The sequence below is a fragment of the Myotis yumanensis genome, unplaced genomic scaffold (assembly GCF_028538775.1).
Source record: "Myotis yumanensis isolate MYYU_CA2020_CCGP unplaced genomic scaffold, mMyoYum1.0.hap1 SCAF_4, whole genome shotgun sequence".
NCBI classification, from domain to species: Eukaryota; Metazoa; Chordata; class Mammalia; order Chiroptera; family Vespertilionidae; genus Myotis; species Myotis yumanensis.
The window spans coordinates 40,326,181-40,344,851 of NW_027223755.1; the positions used below are offsets into that span (position 1 = coordinate 40,326,181).

The window sequence follows — 18,671 nt, forward strand, 5'->3', positions numbered from 1 at the left end:
GACAGATTTGCACACACAAAAAAGAATTTAGTGCAAGAACAACATGGGACTATAAGGTCCTATAGGGCATGCATCGCACATGGTTTATATTCCTTCCTTTCTACCCCTCCTCAACATTTACATGAGACACCACCCCCCACCCCCACCCCCTCCTAAAGAAGGTGTCAGAGAAATTGCTGAATCTGCAGAAGAACTGAACAGAGGGCAGTCCAGCAAATGCTTTAGTACACGATGCATGCGAATTAGAATCAAACAACAGTCAGGTGGAAAGGCTGTCTGCAAGCTGAACCCCAGCTGCTCCAGCTCTGGGCAGAGGGCGCGGCAAGTTCCCTGCACCTCACCCGCGTTCATTTGCTGTATTGGAGCTCCTTTCCGATACTGTTTTCAGGGCACAGTTTCACCATGTTCCCAACTCATCCCCTCTCTAAGAAGTGAGTGATTATCTGAAAGCCCCTCCTGGTTTCTTTTCTCCGAGAAGGTACTCATTGATCACTTCCCTCTGGATTCTCCCCTAATACTTACAGCCTTGCATTACTCACTTAGACGCCGCTCATGGAGGGAGGACATGCAGAGTGAATTCCACTCAAGCTCTCTTCTAAGCCAGTGAATGGAAACCGGCTCCACGCTACCTCAGACAGTGCTTGGTGGATGCTCAAAGCCTCCCATGACCCCTAGACTTTTTGTTTTTCTATTCTTAAGCACAACCCATCATTCACCTACCTTTATTTATGCAGCTTGGGTTTTTTCCTGACCCTTCTTTTTTGCCCTGGTCCCTACCTAGACAGTGGAGCAATTAGAATATGCTAATGTAACTTTTACACCTGTTGTTCCTGGAGCTGGAGCCGGTGTGACCCGCCGTTACTACCGGGTTTTTCTCTAGCTGGATGCATTCTCACCGCGTGGTCCTGTCCACCATGGGCAGCTCCTGGAAAACACAAATCCATACTTGTTTTGTTTCATAGGACTGTTTCTAGGAATTGAACGGGTTGACTGGTTGGAGTGAAGGACCTTGCGTTGAAAGCATGTAAGTGACTTTCCAAGAGACTCCAGTGTCTTCCCTCCTCAGACATGTCACAGTTGCCACTCTCTCTCTCTCTCTGAACTCCATGCCAATATTACACCTATATAAGCCTGCTGTGCTGCTGCTCTGTTCTTTTCTGGGTGGGAGATACTGGGATGCAGGTACTTGTTAATTTACATTTAGGCCATTTGCCAGTGTTTAGCTCCCTACTGTAACCAGATGCTGTTTGCACGTATCTACAAATTAGTGTAGAACTTCTCCTTCACAACGGGGCTTGTTGGAATCAAAGACCCAGGGAGAGACAAAGAATTGATTTTAGGACCCCAGTTTGAGGAAGGCAAGTGATGGAGGATGCACCACAAAATTAATTTTGGAGAGAATTGAGATTGAAGTTAGTAATTCAGTGGTATAACAAATATTCATTGGATATATAAGCAGTGAATAAAACTGGAAAGTGGACAAACTAGAACAGCAGACAATTAAGAACTCTAAGTCATGGAGACCCAAGAACTCTTTGAGGAAGAAATGAAAACTATCTGGAAATAGAAATTTTATATATCAACTCTTCTCTTCCCTTTCTTTTTTATGTTCTAAAATAGGACTCTTTCATCAGAGACATCAGTGAAGCCTGATGGAGGCATCACAGGAGGAGAGTCAATGCTGTAATGCTGTCCAGGTACAAGGTTACAGAGGAGGAGGAGGGGAACGTGTGGCCTCTTCCCTTGTGGCCCTCTCTGCCCACTAGATCCTGGGTTGTGTGTTGTTGTTGTTGTTGTTTTAAGGGACTAAGAAACCATATCAAGGGAAGTCAACAGGAGTGTAACTCCAAAACCTCATTTTCTGACCAAGACCCTGCCACAGAGTAGATACCCTGTGTCAGCTGAATTCTATTAAAATGTGTATTATCTATTATCACGAAGAAGCACTAACTTAAGTAGCGGAATTAGAAGACATTCTAATAATGAATATAATAATAATAGAATGAAGAATGAGCAAGTCACTTAAGATTTAAAGGTGTTATTTATAAATTTGTTTAAAAACGAATTAGTGTAGAAATTTATTTTAAATTTAAAAAATAGTGTAGAAATAAACTAAAAATGAGCTTAGATCTTCTGGTCCCTGGCGGGTGGGGTAGAATCTGAGGTATATCCTTGGAATTTGCCTGCCATGTAATCTTGAAAAGAAATTAGCTGTGAATGGGCCAAATTTTCAAAATTTTGATCAAATGTTTTATGGCTTATTGAAAAGGACTTCCCACTTACTGGACCAAATCCTTTCTATAGCATTTCCAGCTAAATGCTTTCTTCCTTTCTTTAAAAAAAAGCACCACATACAATTTCAAGGAAGCATTATTTTAAGACTCAAGTTTATACCAGTTAACAAATTTTCTGAGAAGATATAAACTCCAGACATTCAAAAGAGTTTAATGTAACCACATTTTATGGGACACTTAAAGTTAACATTATAGTTTGCTAAAGAAATTCCTAATTCTGTCCTATTTTGTTTAACTTTACCTCCTGGGATGTTTTCAATTATTTCAAGAGATTGTAGAATCCACTCTCAAAGTAAAAATAATTTAAATTCGTTTAAAAATAATTTAAATAAACATTACTAGATAACATGTAGCACTTGGAATGGGAAGAAGGGCTGAGGGTTTTGTGAACTCTAACAATAAACACTCAGGGTTTAAGATGACTGAACATTAAGCCGTGTTTTTCTGGTGACTGTCATGCCTCCCCTCCCACGCTCAGCCTTGTCCCTGTCTTACACTTCAACAGCACCGCCCTTACTCTACACGTCTTTGCTCAGAGTAAATTCTCACAAAAATATGGACCGTAATAACCCGGATACTCCAACATGCTTAGAATACAGAAATTTTAGGAAAACGAAAAGAAGCTGCTATGGACCGACTGTGTCCCCCCACCCCCACCTTTCCCCCCTCCCCCCAAATTTATATTTTGAAGCCCAAACCCCAATGTGATGGAATTTGGAGGCAGGGCCTTTGGGAGGAAATTGGGGTCAATTTAGGTTCTGAGAATGGGGCTCTCATGATGGGATGAATGCTTTTATAAAACCCTGGCTGGTGTGGCTCGGTTGATTGAGCTTTGTCCCATGCACTGAGTTGTCCCAATGTCCCAGGTTACTGGTTTGATTCCAGGTCAGGGCACATGCCCAAGTTGTGGGCTCGATCCTCAGTCGGAGGCAGCTGATGGATGTTTGTCTTTCACATGCATGTTTCTCTCCCTCTCTCTCTAAATTCAATAAAAACATATTAAAAAAATTTTTTAAACAAACAAATAAAAATAAACAGAAGACACAGGAGATTCTGTCTTCCGCCCTGTATGCATGCAAGCAGCAAAGGAAGGCATGTGAGGACCTAATGAGATGGCAAACCGGGAAGAGGGCCTCCTCAGGAACTCCATCAGCTGGAACCAGGATCTTGGACTTCCCAGCCTCCAGAATTGTGAGAAACAAGTGTCTGTTGTTTAAGCTGCTCTGTCTGGTCTATGATATTTTGTTATAGGAGCCAGAGCTGACTGAGATAGAGCCCCTCACAAACTAGCTGTTTTTACTGACCTGGCTTAGAAATTGTAGAGAACAAATGGTCATCTTTATATGTAGTAGGCAGACCCTATTTGTTAATGTCATTAGTTGCCCGGACCTAAATAGATCTCTACTATGATTGTCAAATCTTTATTGATCACCTACTTATTCTGGGCAAAGGTCAAATTCCAACTGTATGAAAGCTCTCAATTTTTAAACTCCAAGTCTCTAGAAAAAAAAATCCAAGCTTGGAAGATCAGTAGGCTTTCAACAGCTGTAACTCCCCACACTGCTGTCTTAGACCCTCTGGGTTACTTCTTTTATTTACCAGGTGGGGTGTATACATGAAATCTTGGTACAGTACTCCAAGTGCTAACTTTTTTAAAATAATAGGACAACATAAATATTAAATAAATTAGCATTTGCTAAAGTCTCAAAGGAGGGCACCAATAAAGGTATTTGATACAGAATTTCAGAGGAGGAAATTGCAAAATTGCAAGTTAAATTGCAAAAAGGAAAAAAACAACACAAAAATAGCCATCCAACAGCCCAGGTAAGAGCTTGAACCAAAGTAGTAGTGGCGATGATGAGAGTGTAAAAAATAATATAAACAGACCCAATCCAAGTGGAGTCAGAGCTGCCCCCACCCCAGAGGATCTGCCTTCTACATCTTACTCCTCAAACCTTGGGAATGTTCAAACTGGACAAAATAACTTTAGACTGGGCCTAAAGAAGCATTGTTTGCAAAGATAGCAAGAAAACAAACATTATGACAACCTACTGAAAATAAAGACATTCTTTAGAATTAGCATCACTATGTTAGCTTATTTGCACCTTCAGAAATTTCTTCCTTAGCTTCATACCCATAGAAATTCCTCCTATTCCTGTCATTGTTCTCCTTCCCTTTCTCATAAATACCTCCAGCCTTCACCTATTCAGAACAGCACTCAGATCTATACCTGAATCAGTGCTTCCCAAACTGCTATTTTTTTTTTTAAAAATCTCAAACTCTTGTTGCTTCTCACTTTGGCCTTTTATTTTTAGGTTCACAAGAGCAAAGAAGAAAGAAGAGGCATTAACAAACGATAGAGATAGTCAAAGACCCACCGAGTCTTAGCGACTGCTAAGGAATGGTCCTAGAGCAGTGGTTCTCAACCTTCTGGACCTTTAAATACAGTCCTCATGTTGTGACCCAACCATAAAATTATTTTCGTTGCTACTTCATAACTGTAATGTTGCTACTGTTATGAATCGTAATGTAAATATCTGATATGCAGGATGGTCTTAGGCGACCCCTGTGAAAGGGTCGTTCGACCGCCAAAGGGGTCGCGACCCACAGGCTGAGAACCACTGCCCTAGAGGAATCCACAAAGATTGAGGTTTTGAATCTAAGAGACTGAACTGTATATACTAATAGGGTATGGCAATCGGAGGAAAGAGCCATTGGTAGATCGGGGGGTGATGTGGAAGTGGACGATTCTGACTTTTTTACCTGTTGAGTTTGAGACGACAGTCATGTTTATAGCATGACAAAAGGCAGGCATTGGTGAGACCTGCTTTCCACGCCAACGACGTGGTGTTCCTTGGTTCACTATAGCCTTTTATAGTTGGGCTGAGCAGATCCAGATGTGAAGTTAACTCTTGACTAACTGAGCACCCCAACTTTAACAGCTGGTTAGCGACAGAAAGGGGAAAAAAAAAAGGAGAGGCTTTAAAATAAAACGGGTCCCCACCAAAATGTTTAAGCAGTACATTGTGAAAGTGTGGCAATTTCTGCTTAGAGACTAGACCATCCTGTGGTCAACCTCTACCTATTCCCTACGTGAAGAGCTAGGAGAGCTAGGAGTCACCAGCAAATCCCCAAATGGAGAAGCCAGTTACCAGGAAGTGTGTCCTAGCAGTCCCCGAGGGAGCCGCTGGCTTTTGGAGCAGAAGCCACAATCCCTTTATCATATAAGAAGTACTTTCCTAGAAAGATGTGCATATTTTGGCATCTAAATTGCTAGCCTATTATTTCAATGAGGCTTTGTTTTGAAATAATATAGATTTGCCTTAATCAAGAAAATTAAATGAATCTGAACTAAAAACTGGAAACCAACAACCTAAGACATTACTTCTATTTTGACTATATTAACAGGATGCATGTTTCTTTAAAAAAAATATTTGAGCCCTGGCTGGGTGGCTTAGTTGGTTGGAGAGTCATCCCTTGCACCAAAGAGTGTGGGTTCGATTCACAGTCAGGGCACATACCTGGGTTGCAGTTCAATCCACAGCTGGGGTGCGTATGGGAGGCAATTGATCAATGTTTCTCTCTCACATTGATGTTTCTCTCTCTCTCCCTCTCTCTCTCTTCCTTCCTCTCTCTCTCAAAAATCAATAGAAACATATCCTTGGGTGATGATTAAATATCTATCTATCTATCTATCTATCTATATTTGAAAAGCATTGCAAACACAGAGAAAGTTAGAGAAGATAAAATATCAAATACTTATAGTATATGTACTAGAGGCCCGGTGCACGGCATTTGTGCACTGGGGGGGGGGGGGGGGGGGGAGGGGCGTCCCTCAGCCTGGCCTGTGCCCTCTGGCAGTCTGGGACCCCACGGGGGATGTCCACCTGCCGGCTTAGGCAGGAGAGGAAGTAGAGACTTCCGCCACCACCTCTGCGCTTGCCAGCCATGAGCCCAGCTTCTGGCTGAGAGGCACTCCCCTTGTGGGAGTGCACTGACCACCAGGAGGCAGCTCCTGCATTGAGCACCTGTCCCCTGGTGGTCAGTGCTCATCATAGCGACCGGTCGTTCTGCCATTCGGTCAATTTGCATATTTGCCTTTTATTATATAGGATCACTTGGATGCAACAAATGCCATATTTGCTTTAGTTTTTAAAGGGAAATTAAATGTTATAGTTATATTTGATGTTCCTTGTCTACCTTCTCAGGTTCCATTCCCTTCCCTAGTTTCTCAGGGGTTATTGCTATTCTGAAATTGGTACGTTTTTCCTGTGCATGTTTACTGCATACATATGTCCCAATATGTATCCTGTAATATTATTTTATATGTTTGTAATTGCACATAAATGAACATTACATTGTATTTACCATTCTCTATCTTATTTATATATTTTAATGTGCTTACCCATTCTGCCACTAAAGGACATTTAAATTGTTTCCAGTTTTTCCCTGGAATATCAGAATTCTTTCTTAGCCAAAACTCAAGGACTCAGGTCTAACATCTGGTGCCATTCACCATTAACATCTGTATGAGTTTTCCTCTGTGTGGGGGCTTTTCTAGAGGATCTTAGTAGATGTGGAATTGCTGGGTTTCAGGAAAGGTACATCTGTACCTTAACTATTCCTCAAAATGATTGCTCAAAGTACTCACTTCCCGACATTGTGTAAGAGCTCCTGATAACCCTCACTTGTTGAACATTTAAATTTTTGTCAACATAGGGATGTTTTCAAATTTATTATTCAATAGTGAAGCTTCTTTCAAAATATCCAAGCTTTCCTGGGTCAGTTAGAAGTTTGTTTGCCTCTAGGTAACTAAGACAGAGTGTTCCAGAAGGGCAATATATGAGTCAGGCAGAGCAAATTAAGCTAGGACTAAGAGCTCCTGCCAAAGACAGATCAATCTGAGATTAAGATAAAGCATACTTGAAGTTAAAACCAATGGGAAAGAATGAATGATTTTAAAAAATTGATTCAGAACAGGTTTACAGGTATGTGGTAGAGCTCTTTACTGAGGGCCTTTCAGATCTTATCGCATCAATGCCTATGAGTCCAACAAGAAACTTCCAGGAATAATCAGTGAAACTATCATCAGAGCTAGTGCCTGGACACAAACTGGACCTGTCCCTAAAGCTTTGTGATGGCAAATAGATGGTGATAACTTGGGGCATTTGTAGTGGACCCTTTAGCATTCACCTGGGAGAAGAGAACATATATTTAATAGAAGGTGAACATATTGAAATTTGTAGTTCAGTTTATTAATCTAAAGAATAGGAGACTGGCTTCTGTGCTGGGGAAAAAGTTGGGACTCAGATAAACAACAATTCCTGGTTAGTATCAGGTATATTTAGTATTTAGTAAATTCATAACTGTAACAAACTAGTTGAGCAGCTACTACATTCCAGGCATTGCAGCAAGTCGTAGGCAAACAGCAGTGAAGAATTAGACCAAATCTCAATGGCCAAAAAGCTCACATTCTAGCCCAGGCTGGCGCGGCCTGTGGTTAGAGTGTTGGCCTGAGCACCAAGGGTCTCAGGTTTTGATTCCTGGTCAAGGGCATGTGCCTGGGTTGCAGGTTTATACCTGGCCCCGGTGGGGCGCATTTGGGAGGCAACTGATCGATGCGTCTCTCTCATATCAATGTTTCTCATTCTCTCTTCCCCTCCCCTCCTCCTTTCCATTCTTTCTGAAAATCAATGGGGGAAAAATATCCTTGGGTGAGGATTTAAAAAAATTTTTTTAAAAAAAGCTCACATTCTAGAAGGAGATGACAAACAATAAATAAATAATCCACCATCTGGTATGTCAGGTGATAGATGCAACGGAGAAAAGGCAGGGTAAAAGGGGTAAAATGGGAAGCGGGCCGCCTAGTCAATGCTGCTTCCTCCTGCTCATTTCCAGGCGACCGTGGGGATCATCTTCCGAGTCACTCAACTTCTAACTTTCTTAAGCTGTGAAATGGGAAAAATAATAATGGAATTGTGCATGGTTTGACTTATTTGTGTGCTAGAATGCAGGTTTAAACAGTCTTTCCAAACTTTGATTTGTTTAGAACTTTAAAGCAGAGGAAAAGGCAAGATTGCTGGAAGGCTTGCTGATTTAACATTGACAAAATATTTGGAAGTTGTCCAAAATTATAGGCTTTAGTGAAATGAAAAAGGACTTCATTGGGAAATTACACACACACACACACACACACACACACACACACACACACCAATGTACACTAGAAAAAGCAATGGGCAGAGACCCTCAGGAGGCTCAGAAGGTAGTTTAGGCTCTATTCTTCCATGGCCGTGGAAATCCTGCAATCTCTGTGCCTCTCTGTTTTCTTGTCCATCAAATGATGTTAAGAGGCTATCAGTCCTACCTTTTGTCTCCCCAGACACTGCTACTCCCACTTTTGTTTTTGAGAACCGAAACACTGTTGTGTATATTTCTGTTGTGATTCTTTCCTTTTTAAAAAAATCCTCACCAGAGAATATGTTTTTTATTGGTTTTAGAGAGAGAGAGGAAGGGAAGGAGAGAGAAAAACATGGATGTGTGAGAGAAACATTGATTGGTTGCCTCCCATACGTGCTCCAACTGGAAATTGAACCCACAACCTAGATATATGCCCTTTCTAGGGATTGAACCCACACCTTGGTGTATGGGACGATGCTCCAGCCAACTGAGTTACTGGGCCAGGGCCTGATTTTTTTTAAAATTTATGTTGGACTGTAACAATTTCCTTTTTAGATATAGAAGACTCCTTTGCAATAAAGAGCAGCACTGCTCCTGTTCAGTGTTTCTCTGATCTGGGACAGGGAGAGAAAATCCTGACAACCCAAGGCTCCCAGGACTTTGAAAAAACCCTGATTCATTTCTTTCCTGTGGTTTCTTCATGCCTCACTTCTGGCGATGCTTTGAAAGCACATTGGTCACTATTCTGGTAAATATGTTAAAATGATCAATAACATGATATTATTGGAAAATCACCAAGTCATTTCAAAGGTAAATGGAATGTTAAAGTTGCATGCCAAGATTTTACTCAAGCATACCTTTTTAATCCTGTTTGAACCTCTTGATATAAATAATCTGTTATTGTTATAAAAACAAAGCTGCATTTTTTCAAACACCTTCATGCTTATGTCAACTTATCAAAAGGAGAGAGATGGCCTTAGAAAACAATCCTTTTTTTAAACAATATTTTAAAAAATGTTTTACCATATCTAGTTTTCCAATGTCATCTTTTATTTTACATTAAAGAAAAATCTTTTTACTTTATTAAAAAAACATTTTTTCACTAGATGGCTTCAGTTTTTGTTTTTAATATGATGGCAAGCCCAGAGAGATGGCAAAATAAGCTGGCACATTGCCTCGTATCAACCTCCAATGTCAAACCTTAAGAGAAAATAGCCCAGAATTCTGCAGATGAGTTTCTTTTTTGAGATTCTGTGGAGAAATGATCTGTGAATAGTACCGTTGCCCAGTGAATGCAGACTGGATGGCGAAAGACTAATTTCAGCCCTTGCAAAAACATGGGAACATTTGCTTTTACTTACAATGTCTTCTTAGTGTTAATTTCTCCATAGAAACATTAGTCATGATAGAGTCTTGAAAGCTCCCTAGAGCCTTCAGAGAAGAGCTGACCAACTAGAACATGAACTTAGAACTACCCTCCTGCAGATCACATATATATGCTTCAACCTTCACCTTCTACTATGAACAGGTAGTTACTCTCTTTATTACGATCTGTGATCTCTATCTGTGTTGATGACACCAACTTTGTATTAAAACTCCCCTTCATCACTCTTACTGGTGTCAACCTCATTGAAGCTTCCCTTTACTTTTCTCTTCTACCTCTGCCACAGCCCCTTCACCAGGTGTCTGAACCTCCAAGACGCCTCACTCTAATCCATCCTATAACCTCCTGCAGACTCACCTTCCCTGAACTCCCTTGCATCATGCAGTATCCACGCCGGAACCCTTTAAGAACTCTCAACTGATCCTATGATGATGTCAGTCTTCTTAGCCTGACGTTCAGTGCCCTTCATGGTCTGATACCAGTGTCAAGGCTTCTATACTCTCCCACTCTTACGCCCCACCCCACTGTCCCTTGTCCCTGCTTGTCTTCCAGGAGTGGACATTCTCCATCCAACTCATCCATTTTTCAAGGTCCACCTCAAGCCACACTTTCAAATGCTGTTACCTTCCTTGACCATTCTAATTCACAGTGATTTTTTGCCACCTCTAAAAAACATAGACTACCCATTGATTTGGCCCTAAATCACACACTCGTACTGAAAACTGGTATGTGGAAGTACAGGCTTGTTAGTACTTAATACATGGAATCGAATCATAGAGGTGGGATGAACTTTAGCTATCATTCAAGTCAAGTCAGCATCTCCCGAAATAGAGGAAATTCTCTCCCTCTGGGTCAGCAGTTCTCAACTTGTGGGTCGAGACCCCTTTGGGAGTCGAATGACCCTTTCACAGGGGTCACCTAAGACCATCGGAAAACACATATATAATTACATATTGTTTTTGTGATTAATCACTATGCTTTAATTATGTTCAATTTGTAACAATGAAATTGGGGGTCACCACAACATGAGGAACTGTATTAAAGGGTCTCGGCATTAGGAAGGTTGAGAGCCACTGCTCTGGGTGAACACTGGCTGATGAGATGTTGTGCTTCAAAATGTGGCCTTTTCACCTTTGATTTGCTCTTAAAATGAGTGGCAACTGCTTTTTAAGGAAGAAAACCCCCACTCATCCCATTCCAACCAAGTGAGAATCTAATGCCTGGGAGGTGGAGGTTGGGGAGGGGAGAAAGGAGTGGTAGTGAGAATCCTCCTGCTCTCCCTCTGATTGAGATTTCCCCAAGTCCAACTGAAACGCCTTGTGCCTATTTTTTAATAACCACTCTAAGCACGGTCTGCAGATCTTTGGTGTCAGCATCATCTGACAGCTTGTTAGAAATGTAAATTCATGGTCCCCAAACCAACTGAACTGGAAACTCTGAGGGTGGGGCCCAAGAATCTGAGTTTCAAGTTAGAGAAGGACTACACCTCCCCTATGAAATGGAAAACAGGTGGCCACTTTCTGTGTCTTTGCACACTTAAAAACGGGGCCACTTTGTCACCTTTTCTTCAGCTAAATCCCTTATAACTCTACCTCGGTTATCTTATTTTGCCATCCAGCTGGTCACCCACACATTGCACATTTGACAAGCAGCTGAGGGCACAGGTATAGAAGAGCCCCACATTCCTCCAGACCTTATCCCTCTGAGGCACAAAGAGAAAAACAGCTCCAGTTGACCGCATGAAAACCCCCCTTTTAAAACGGGCCCCATGTGGTTTAATTTCCTTAAAAGCCTCGCCGGAAAAGGTTTCTGTGTGTGCGACCCCAGCTGGGCTGGGCCGTAGTTTTTTACCGCGCGGGAGAGAGGCAGGGCGGGCGGAAGGCGAACAGAGGGTGACTCCCAGTTGTGTTTTGAGTGGTTGCTTGGGTATCTCGCCCCTCCAGCAAACACTCTCAGTTTCTTGTCATGAAAGGGGAACCCTGTATTTTGTAGACAACGAGGCAGAGAAGCAACTTTCGAAGGGGGGGAAAAAGACGAGAGAAAAGGAACCGCGCTGTTTGTCCTGTAAGAGCAACACGCCTGGCGACGGGGGCTGCCTGCGTCTTCTGCGGTTTTCCTTGCTCTGGCCCGCGGGGGTTCACTTCCACCCTCTAACGCTCCAGAAGTGAAGCATCAGCCGGGCGCTGCAGTCCCGGGCCGCCAGCTCTGCCCCGGCCCCAGCTGCAGGGCATCCCGGCCCCGCGACGGCGCAGCCACTTTCTCCCGGGCCGGGCAGGGGCGGGTCCTCGCGGCCCGGGCGCTGCGCCCCACACGCGGTAGGGGTCGCTGCGCCGCGGCGCGCTCGCTGCGCGTTGGATAACGGGGCCGGGCTGGAGGAGAAAGGAAACCTGCCGAGGGAGGCGGCGGCAGCCGAGAGGGAGCGAGGAAGGAGAGTTCACTTTGGCTCCGGTGTCAGCGCGCGGCGGCTGCACGGGCGCTGACGAGGGAGCAGCGAGGGAGCCGGTCGCCCATCCCGGGACGGCTCGGGGAGGGCAGCGAGAAGCCGGATACGAGCGCGCCGGCGGGGCGCGGAGCCGGCGAGCCTGGCGAGCGAGGGAAGCCGCGGGGGGCGCGCCCGAGGCGGGCCCCCGGAGGCGCGCAGGATGCCCCACGAGGAGCTGCCGTCCTTGCAGAGACCCCGCTATGGCTGTAAGTGCGCCGGGCGTGCGGGTTCCCACCGCCGGGGAACCCTCTCCCCGAGGAACGCGTTGGAAAAGCCGAGGGAGCCGGCTGCGCGCCGCGGAGAGAGCGGGAGGGCAGCGGCTGTGTGGCTGCAAAGTTGGGAGGTGGAGTTGCAAAGGGGAGGAAGCGACGCCCTCCCACTCTCCCCACACATTTCAGATCCCCAGCTGGCAACACCTACGCTCTACCCGCAACCCCCCCGGGGCGCGCCGGCAGCGCCGGGTCTGCGCGCTGGGACCGACCAGGTTGGGGGCTTATGGGTATCAGGTGAGGAGCCCGCGGGGCTCCAGGCCGCTGCTCACTTGGGCCAGGGGGTGGCGTAAGGGGCTGGATTCGGCCGACTCGGAAGGAAAGGAAAGTTTGTTTGCTGCGGCTGCAGGTGGGCGCCGAAGTGGTGTGCCTGCGCACTGCGCTCGCGTGGCCAACGCGGCTTTTCTGGAAGGCAGGCATTTCCTCCTATCGCGCTCCCTCGGGCTTCACCTGAGCCGCAGGAGCCAGTGTGGGCCTCACAGATGTGAACCCTTTCGTGCTGCTGCCAAAGGGAACACCTCCGGCCCCGGCGTCTCCTCGCTCCCCTCTAACCCCGCCGGGACAGTGCCGCGCACGCGGGAGGGCTGCCGCGGAGAGAGGAGCGCGCGTGACTAGAACGAGATGGTGTCCATTACCCCAGGGCCTGCCCTCTGAGAGAGGTTGCTTTACAGGCGGGTCGGGGGTGGATGGAGCCAGATTAGCACCAACCACGTGGCTTCGTGTGCAGAGTTCAGAGTCTTTACTAAACATGTGCCAGGAAGTATTTCTTCTAAAACAAACAGAAAGTTGGCTCTCTCTCTCTCTTCTCTCTCTCTCTCTCCAGGGTTGGTCCTATTAGTGAGGCTTGGCCAAGGACCACAGGTTAATCTTTTGTGGAGGCTGGCTTGGTGGCAAAGGTACCAGGTTTTGGTTAAGGTGGTGTCGTAGGGTTGTTTTTTTTGTGGTTTAGCTGTTGGGGAAGCCCACAGACTTGCCTAAGAAAAAAAGGGGAGTAGTCAACTTGTGTAAGTTCCCGCTCCCCTTCCTTGGAATGGAGTGTCAGACATGGCAAGTTCGTTTTCCAGCGTGACCCTGCTGGTGTCAGGCAGTGAGGAGGAGGCCTGAGGAGTCAGCTGAAGCCTCCGTGCTGTAGGGAAATGCATTCAGCAGTTAACCAAGACCCAGTTCTTTGCAGCCTTAGTTTGCACTTTGGTAAACCACACAGACAGCAGAGTTCCTTGGGTGCAAGGAAGCATGCTGGGCTCATCCAAGTTGGGGAAAGCCCTTTATATATGTGACAAGCTCCCAGAACATATAGTAGCACAAGCATGTCATACTCAAAGGCTAACACGGGCCAAATAAGGTTTGTTTATGTGGGCCGCAAAAAAACCAAAAGCTTCAATTTTCTTTTTTCTTTTTTTTTTTTTTAATGTATTTTATTGATTTTTTTCAGAGAGGAAGGGAGAGAGATAGAGAGTTAGAAACATCGATGAGAGAGAAACACCGATCAGCTGCCTCCTGCACACCTCCTACTGGGGATGTGCCTGCAACCCAGGTACATGCCCTTGACCGGAATCGAACCTGGGACCTTTCAGTCCGCAGGCCAATGCTCTATCCACTGAGCCAAACCGGTTTCGGCAAAGCTTCAATTTTCATAGAAACATAGGTTTATTTCGATAGAGACATGCTGAATACGAAGGGCTGAAATAAATGAGTAATTGTTAACATAAAATAATAGAACATTTTAATAAAATTAACATTTTTTCTTGAATATTAACTTACCAGACACTGAATAACTGCACAAATTAATAAGTGTAACGCAAGTAAATCTATTTTTCTTGTTCTCCAAGAGCGCAATATTTCATGTTGCGCACACCAAGCAAGTCAGTCCAAGACTAATGATGTGACAATCGGCTGCTAAAATATTCGCTGCTAGTATTAGTGGAGAGAAACGGTGCGCCTGCATGTAAGGCGTGTAAGGGAAATGGATGCAGCACTATCATAGTAATCAGTCATTAGCGAACGTTGTAGTTCGTTATTCATAATTATGTATAACGATATTGTAAAAATTAAGTTAAGACATTTTTATTAAAACGTTTCTTATATACCGTTATATTGGCTGGGCCGCAAAAATATTCGTGTGGGCCGCATGTGGCCCCCAGGCCGCGAGTTTGACAAGCTCACTGTGCCAAATTATAAGATGACCACAAAGTCTGGAAACTGGGTGAATATATCACATTTTAAACCAGGGGTCCTCAAACTTTTTAAACAGGGGGCCAGTTCACTGTCCCTCAGACCGTTGGAGGGCCGAACTATAGTTTAAAAAAAAGCTATGAACAAATTCCTATGCACGCTGCACATATCTTATTTTCAAGTAAAAAAACAAAAAGGGAACAAATACAATATTTGTATTTGCATGTGGCCCGCGGGCCGTAGTTTGAGGACCCCTGTTTTAAACCATGGTCTGTTCCGTGTGCGGTCCTTCACTAGTTCATCGTGGTGTGAAAAGTTGCAGTGAGTGGATGTGTTCATGCAGCTTTCCATCTGTCTCTGCATGTGCATCTGACATGATGCTTCGTTTTCATTAATTACACCCCTCAGAAGCAGCAGTCGAAGTCAGATCCACCAGCATGAAGGGCACTCCACATGGCCACTGTCTTAGGGAATCATTACCCAGCTTTTCTCCCGATTCTGGTCCCATATGCCACCTTGTCGGAGTCACTCCTATTTACCTTCCCCCGGGTCATGAATAGCTGGCATTCTTTGGTCACTTAATGTAGTAGTAAGTGGAAAATATTTGCCAGTTTCCAGACTTTCGGACCACCCTGAAATGTGAAGGCTTTAATGCAATAGCCTGTTAGGTCCTAAAATGAACATTTCTCTGATTTTGATACCAGTTGTGTGAATGGCACATGTTCATAATCTATTTTTAAAGTATCTGATGGCATATACGTTAGTGTTAATAAGTGCTACCTAACATTGACTATTCATGCAAAAGGGGATGATATGATGTCTTAGGATATATCATTTCTGGTTGTTGTTGGCTTTCTGGGCTTCTGTCAACACGAGGATAATGCAGGCTTGTCCTTGCTGTGTTGCATGATAGGGCTTCACGCTTTACTTTTTGTGGGTTTGGTAAGTACAGGTTCAATAAAACCTCAAACTATACCAAACAGACTTTATCCCAGATATTTTAAAATAAGCAAAGTCCCAATACATTCCCTGTTCATTGTTATCATTTCAGTTCCAGTGTAGTACATTTTGAGTAAAAGGAACTTGAGACAGGGCTTTAAAAACAGCAGTTTGGTAGTTCGAATTAAGTTGTTAGAGTTGTTTCAGGTCTGGTCTTCTGTTTGCCATCTCTCCTTCTCCCCTTGAAATGCCTTTTAATTTAGTAATTCTTGTACAGGGTAAATAAGCTCAGCTCAGGCTGTTCTAGTATCTTTCCTCTCCGCCAGGCTGAGTGTCTGTAAAACACTGTGGAGTGAGCTGTACTTGAGAGATTTCTCAATGAGTTCTCCAGGAAGGCGCCCTTCTCAGATTTCTCTCTTTCCTTCTTCTTTTTTCCTGACATGAGAGATTGCTGAAATCTTCCTGATTACACATTGGTGCACTGAATTAAAACGAAAGAGACCACTTTCTGTTTAATTCCTGCTGCTTTCATGTTGGCCACATCCCCCTGCAACCTGTGAAGTTATTTTTTGTGTGGTATTACTACAGAACAAAATTAAAAAATCAGCTTTTCACTAGATGCAGTTATGCAGGAAAGAACTGAGGGGAAAAAAAGGGAAAGGTGGAAACTGCTGTACTAATTTAGACAAAATTAGAAGAGTATGTATTATAACCAGAATGATTTTTTACACTCAAAACCAAATTTAAATGACACTTTAGGTATATGTTCAGAAATGAGTTTTGTGCTGTTGTAATGAATTATGATGTATTTTCAAAGTAATTCTTAAAATACATTTCTACCATGATCTCTCAAAAGTTTTGTTCTAGTTAAAATTGAGAGTTAAAAAGGCCGGTAAGGGCAAAAGTGGGGCTTTGGGACCAGATTTATCACTAACTCATTCAACATTTAAGTGCCTACTGTGGGTCTGTAATCAACGTTCATGTAGTAGGAGCTGTGGTTATCTACCTTTTGCATTCCTTTCCTCTCATGAGAAACATTGTAAAATTAATAGCAATCAAGGTTTCACTGTTGGTTTCTTTTAAAACGAGCAACATAAACCCTGTGTGTGTGTGTGAGTGTGTGTGTGAGTGAGTGTGTGAGTGTGTGTGTGTGTGTGTGTGTGTGTGTGTGTGTTGCAGAGGAAGGAAGGTTCTGGCTGATGCTGTGAGCTTTTGAATAATGCTCTTGTCTCAATGGTTGGATTTCTAAATCACCTGGTAACTGGAATATTGGAGTGGGCAACATAAGTAAACTTACCTCTTTACCAGCATCAGCCGGAGATGAAAAAATGTCAGTTCTGAACTAGTTAAACTTGGGTGTGTAAAACAGGATTGAATGCATCTGTGTTTAATGCAGCGTGGCTCTAACATTCTGTTAGTGCTTTCATTCGAACTGCAGAAGGTTTGAGACCTGTGCAATGTCCCTGTGATGCTGTCTTTGGGAGACAAAAAGTCAAGTCACTCCTTCATATGCTAATGTTTCGGTTGAGCATTGCACAAGGAGCTTTAAGGTCAACAGCTAAAGTGTTGTTTTAGTATGCTTTTAACTTTAATTACACATGTTGTTAGCCAAATGACTTGTTTGGGAGAATTTAAGCTTGCAATACAGAGTTTGTTTTAGATCTTAGTGTTACTTAGGATGTTAGCTAACCCCTTTGCTGTTACCCTCACCTTTCTACTCCAAAAGCTTTTAACAGCTCATTTTATTTAAAAGGTTAGTATCCACACAAAATAACCAAAAGAGAAACAAAGGACACTCAGCTTCTGATTTGGTAGTCAGATAAGTCGGACAGGGTGGTAGGCAGTTCAGCATGGGTGTGGAATTAAGGTGTGTGAACGTATTCAGAGCTGGCTGCTCTTCCTGTGCTATTGTTATCAGCTGCTCATTACCTTTGAGAGGGCCACTAGCTTCCCCATTTCACAAAGAAGCTGAAATCCAGGATGTTGTCTCCAGGCCACACCATTAGCAGGTTACAGTGGGAACTGGAAAGCCAGCGCTTGTCAGAACCTGAAGCTCATGGGCTATGGCCAGTTCACCTCCCTTGAATGGATTGTAGGTGTTTCACCCCTGTTTCTGTTTAAGGGGTTTGCCATGACTTCATCAAACTTCAGAAACCTGTAGCCATTTGGATAGTATGAGCTTACAAGATGATGCATGGTATTCTCTAAACTTGATCCTCCCAACCCACCTGCTCCAAGGAAAAGCATAGAATACATGGGCTTTTTACAGAGTACATTCAGGCTTCATTAAAGGATTGCATGTCTATGTAGAGCAGCGGTTCTCAACCTGTGGGTCGCGACCCCTTTGGCGTCGAATAACCCTTTCACAGGGGTCGCCTAAGACCATCCTGTATATCAGATATTTACATTACGATTCATAACAGTAGCAACATTACAATTATGAAGTAGCAATGAAAATAATTTTATGGTTGGGTCACAGCATGAGGAACTGCATTTAAAGGGCCAAAAGGTTGAGAACCACTGATGTAGAGACTTCCTATCGCACTGCAAGGAGCTGAAATAAAAGAGAAAGGCTTTTCCATAACATAATGGCATGCTCCAATGACTATAAATATGATAATTTGTAAAACACACTTTATTACATACACTGACCATGCCTTAATGTCTGAGGTTGATGAGAAATCAGGCAGAAGCTTGCAGTGAGCAGACTGATACTTTTTCACCTTCCTGTTCTATTTTAGTTTTCTCCCTTGAAAGGCATGATGGTGTTGATGAAATGCAGAAGCGTTGGAGTTGAGTAGATGTGGGTTCGAATTCAGACTTGGCCATTGACTGCCCTTGTAGCCCTGAGGGTTTCTCCTGTAGTTTGAAAGGTGTTTTATATTCCTGTAACAGTGGCTGTTGTGGGTTCCTGGCACATGTGTGAAACAAATAGCAGCCATTCAATTAAT

At 43.8% G+C, this 18,671-nt stretch overlaps 1 protein-coding gene across 1 annotated transcript in view; it reads left to right on the forward strand.

The window, feature by feature from the left end:
- Positions 1–12,229: 12,229 nt before the first annotated feature.
- IQGAP2 (IQ motif containing GTPase activating protein 2) overlaps positions 12,230–18,671 on the forward strand; it is a 267,890-nt gene continuing 261,448 nt past the window's right edge. The window contains exon 1 of the mRNA XM_070412211.1: positions 12,230–12,546. Within this exon, the coding sequence (XP_070268312.1) occupies positions 12,501–12,546 (46 nt within the window). The 5' untranslated portion in view covers positions 12,230–12,500. The remainder of the gene's footprint in view (positions 12,547–18,671) is intronic.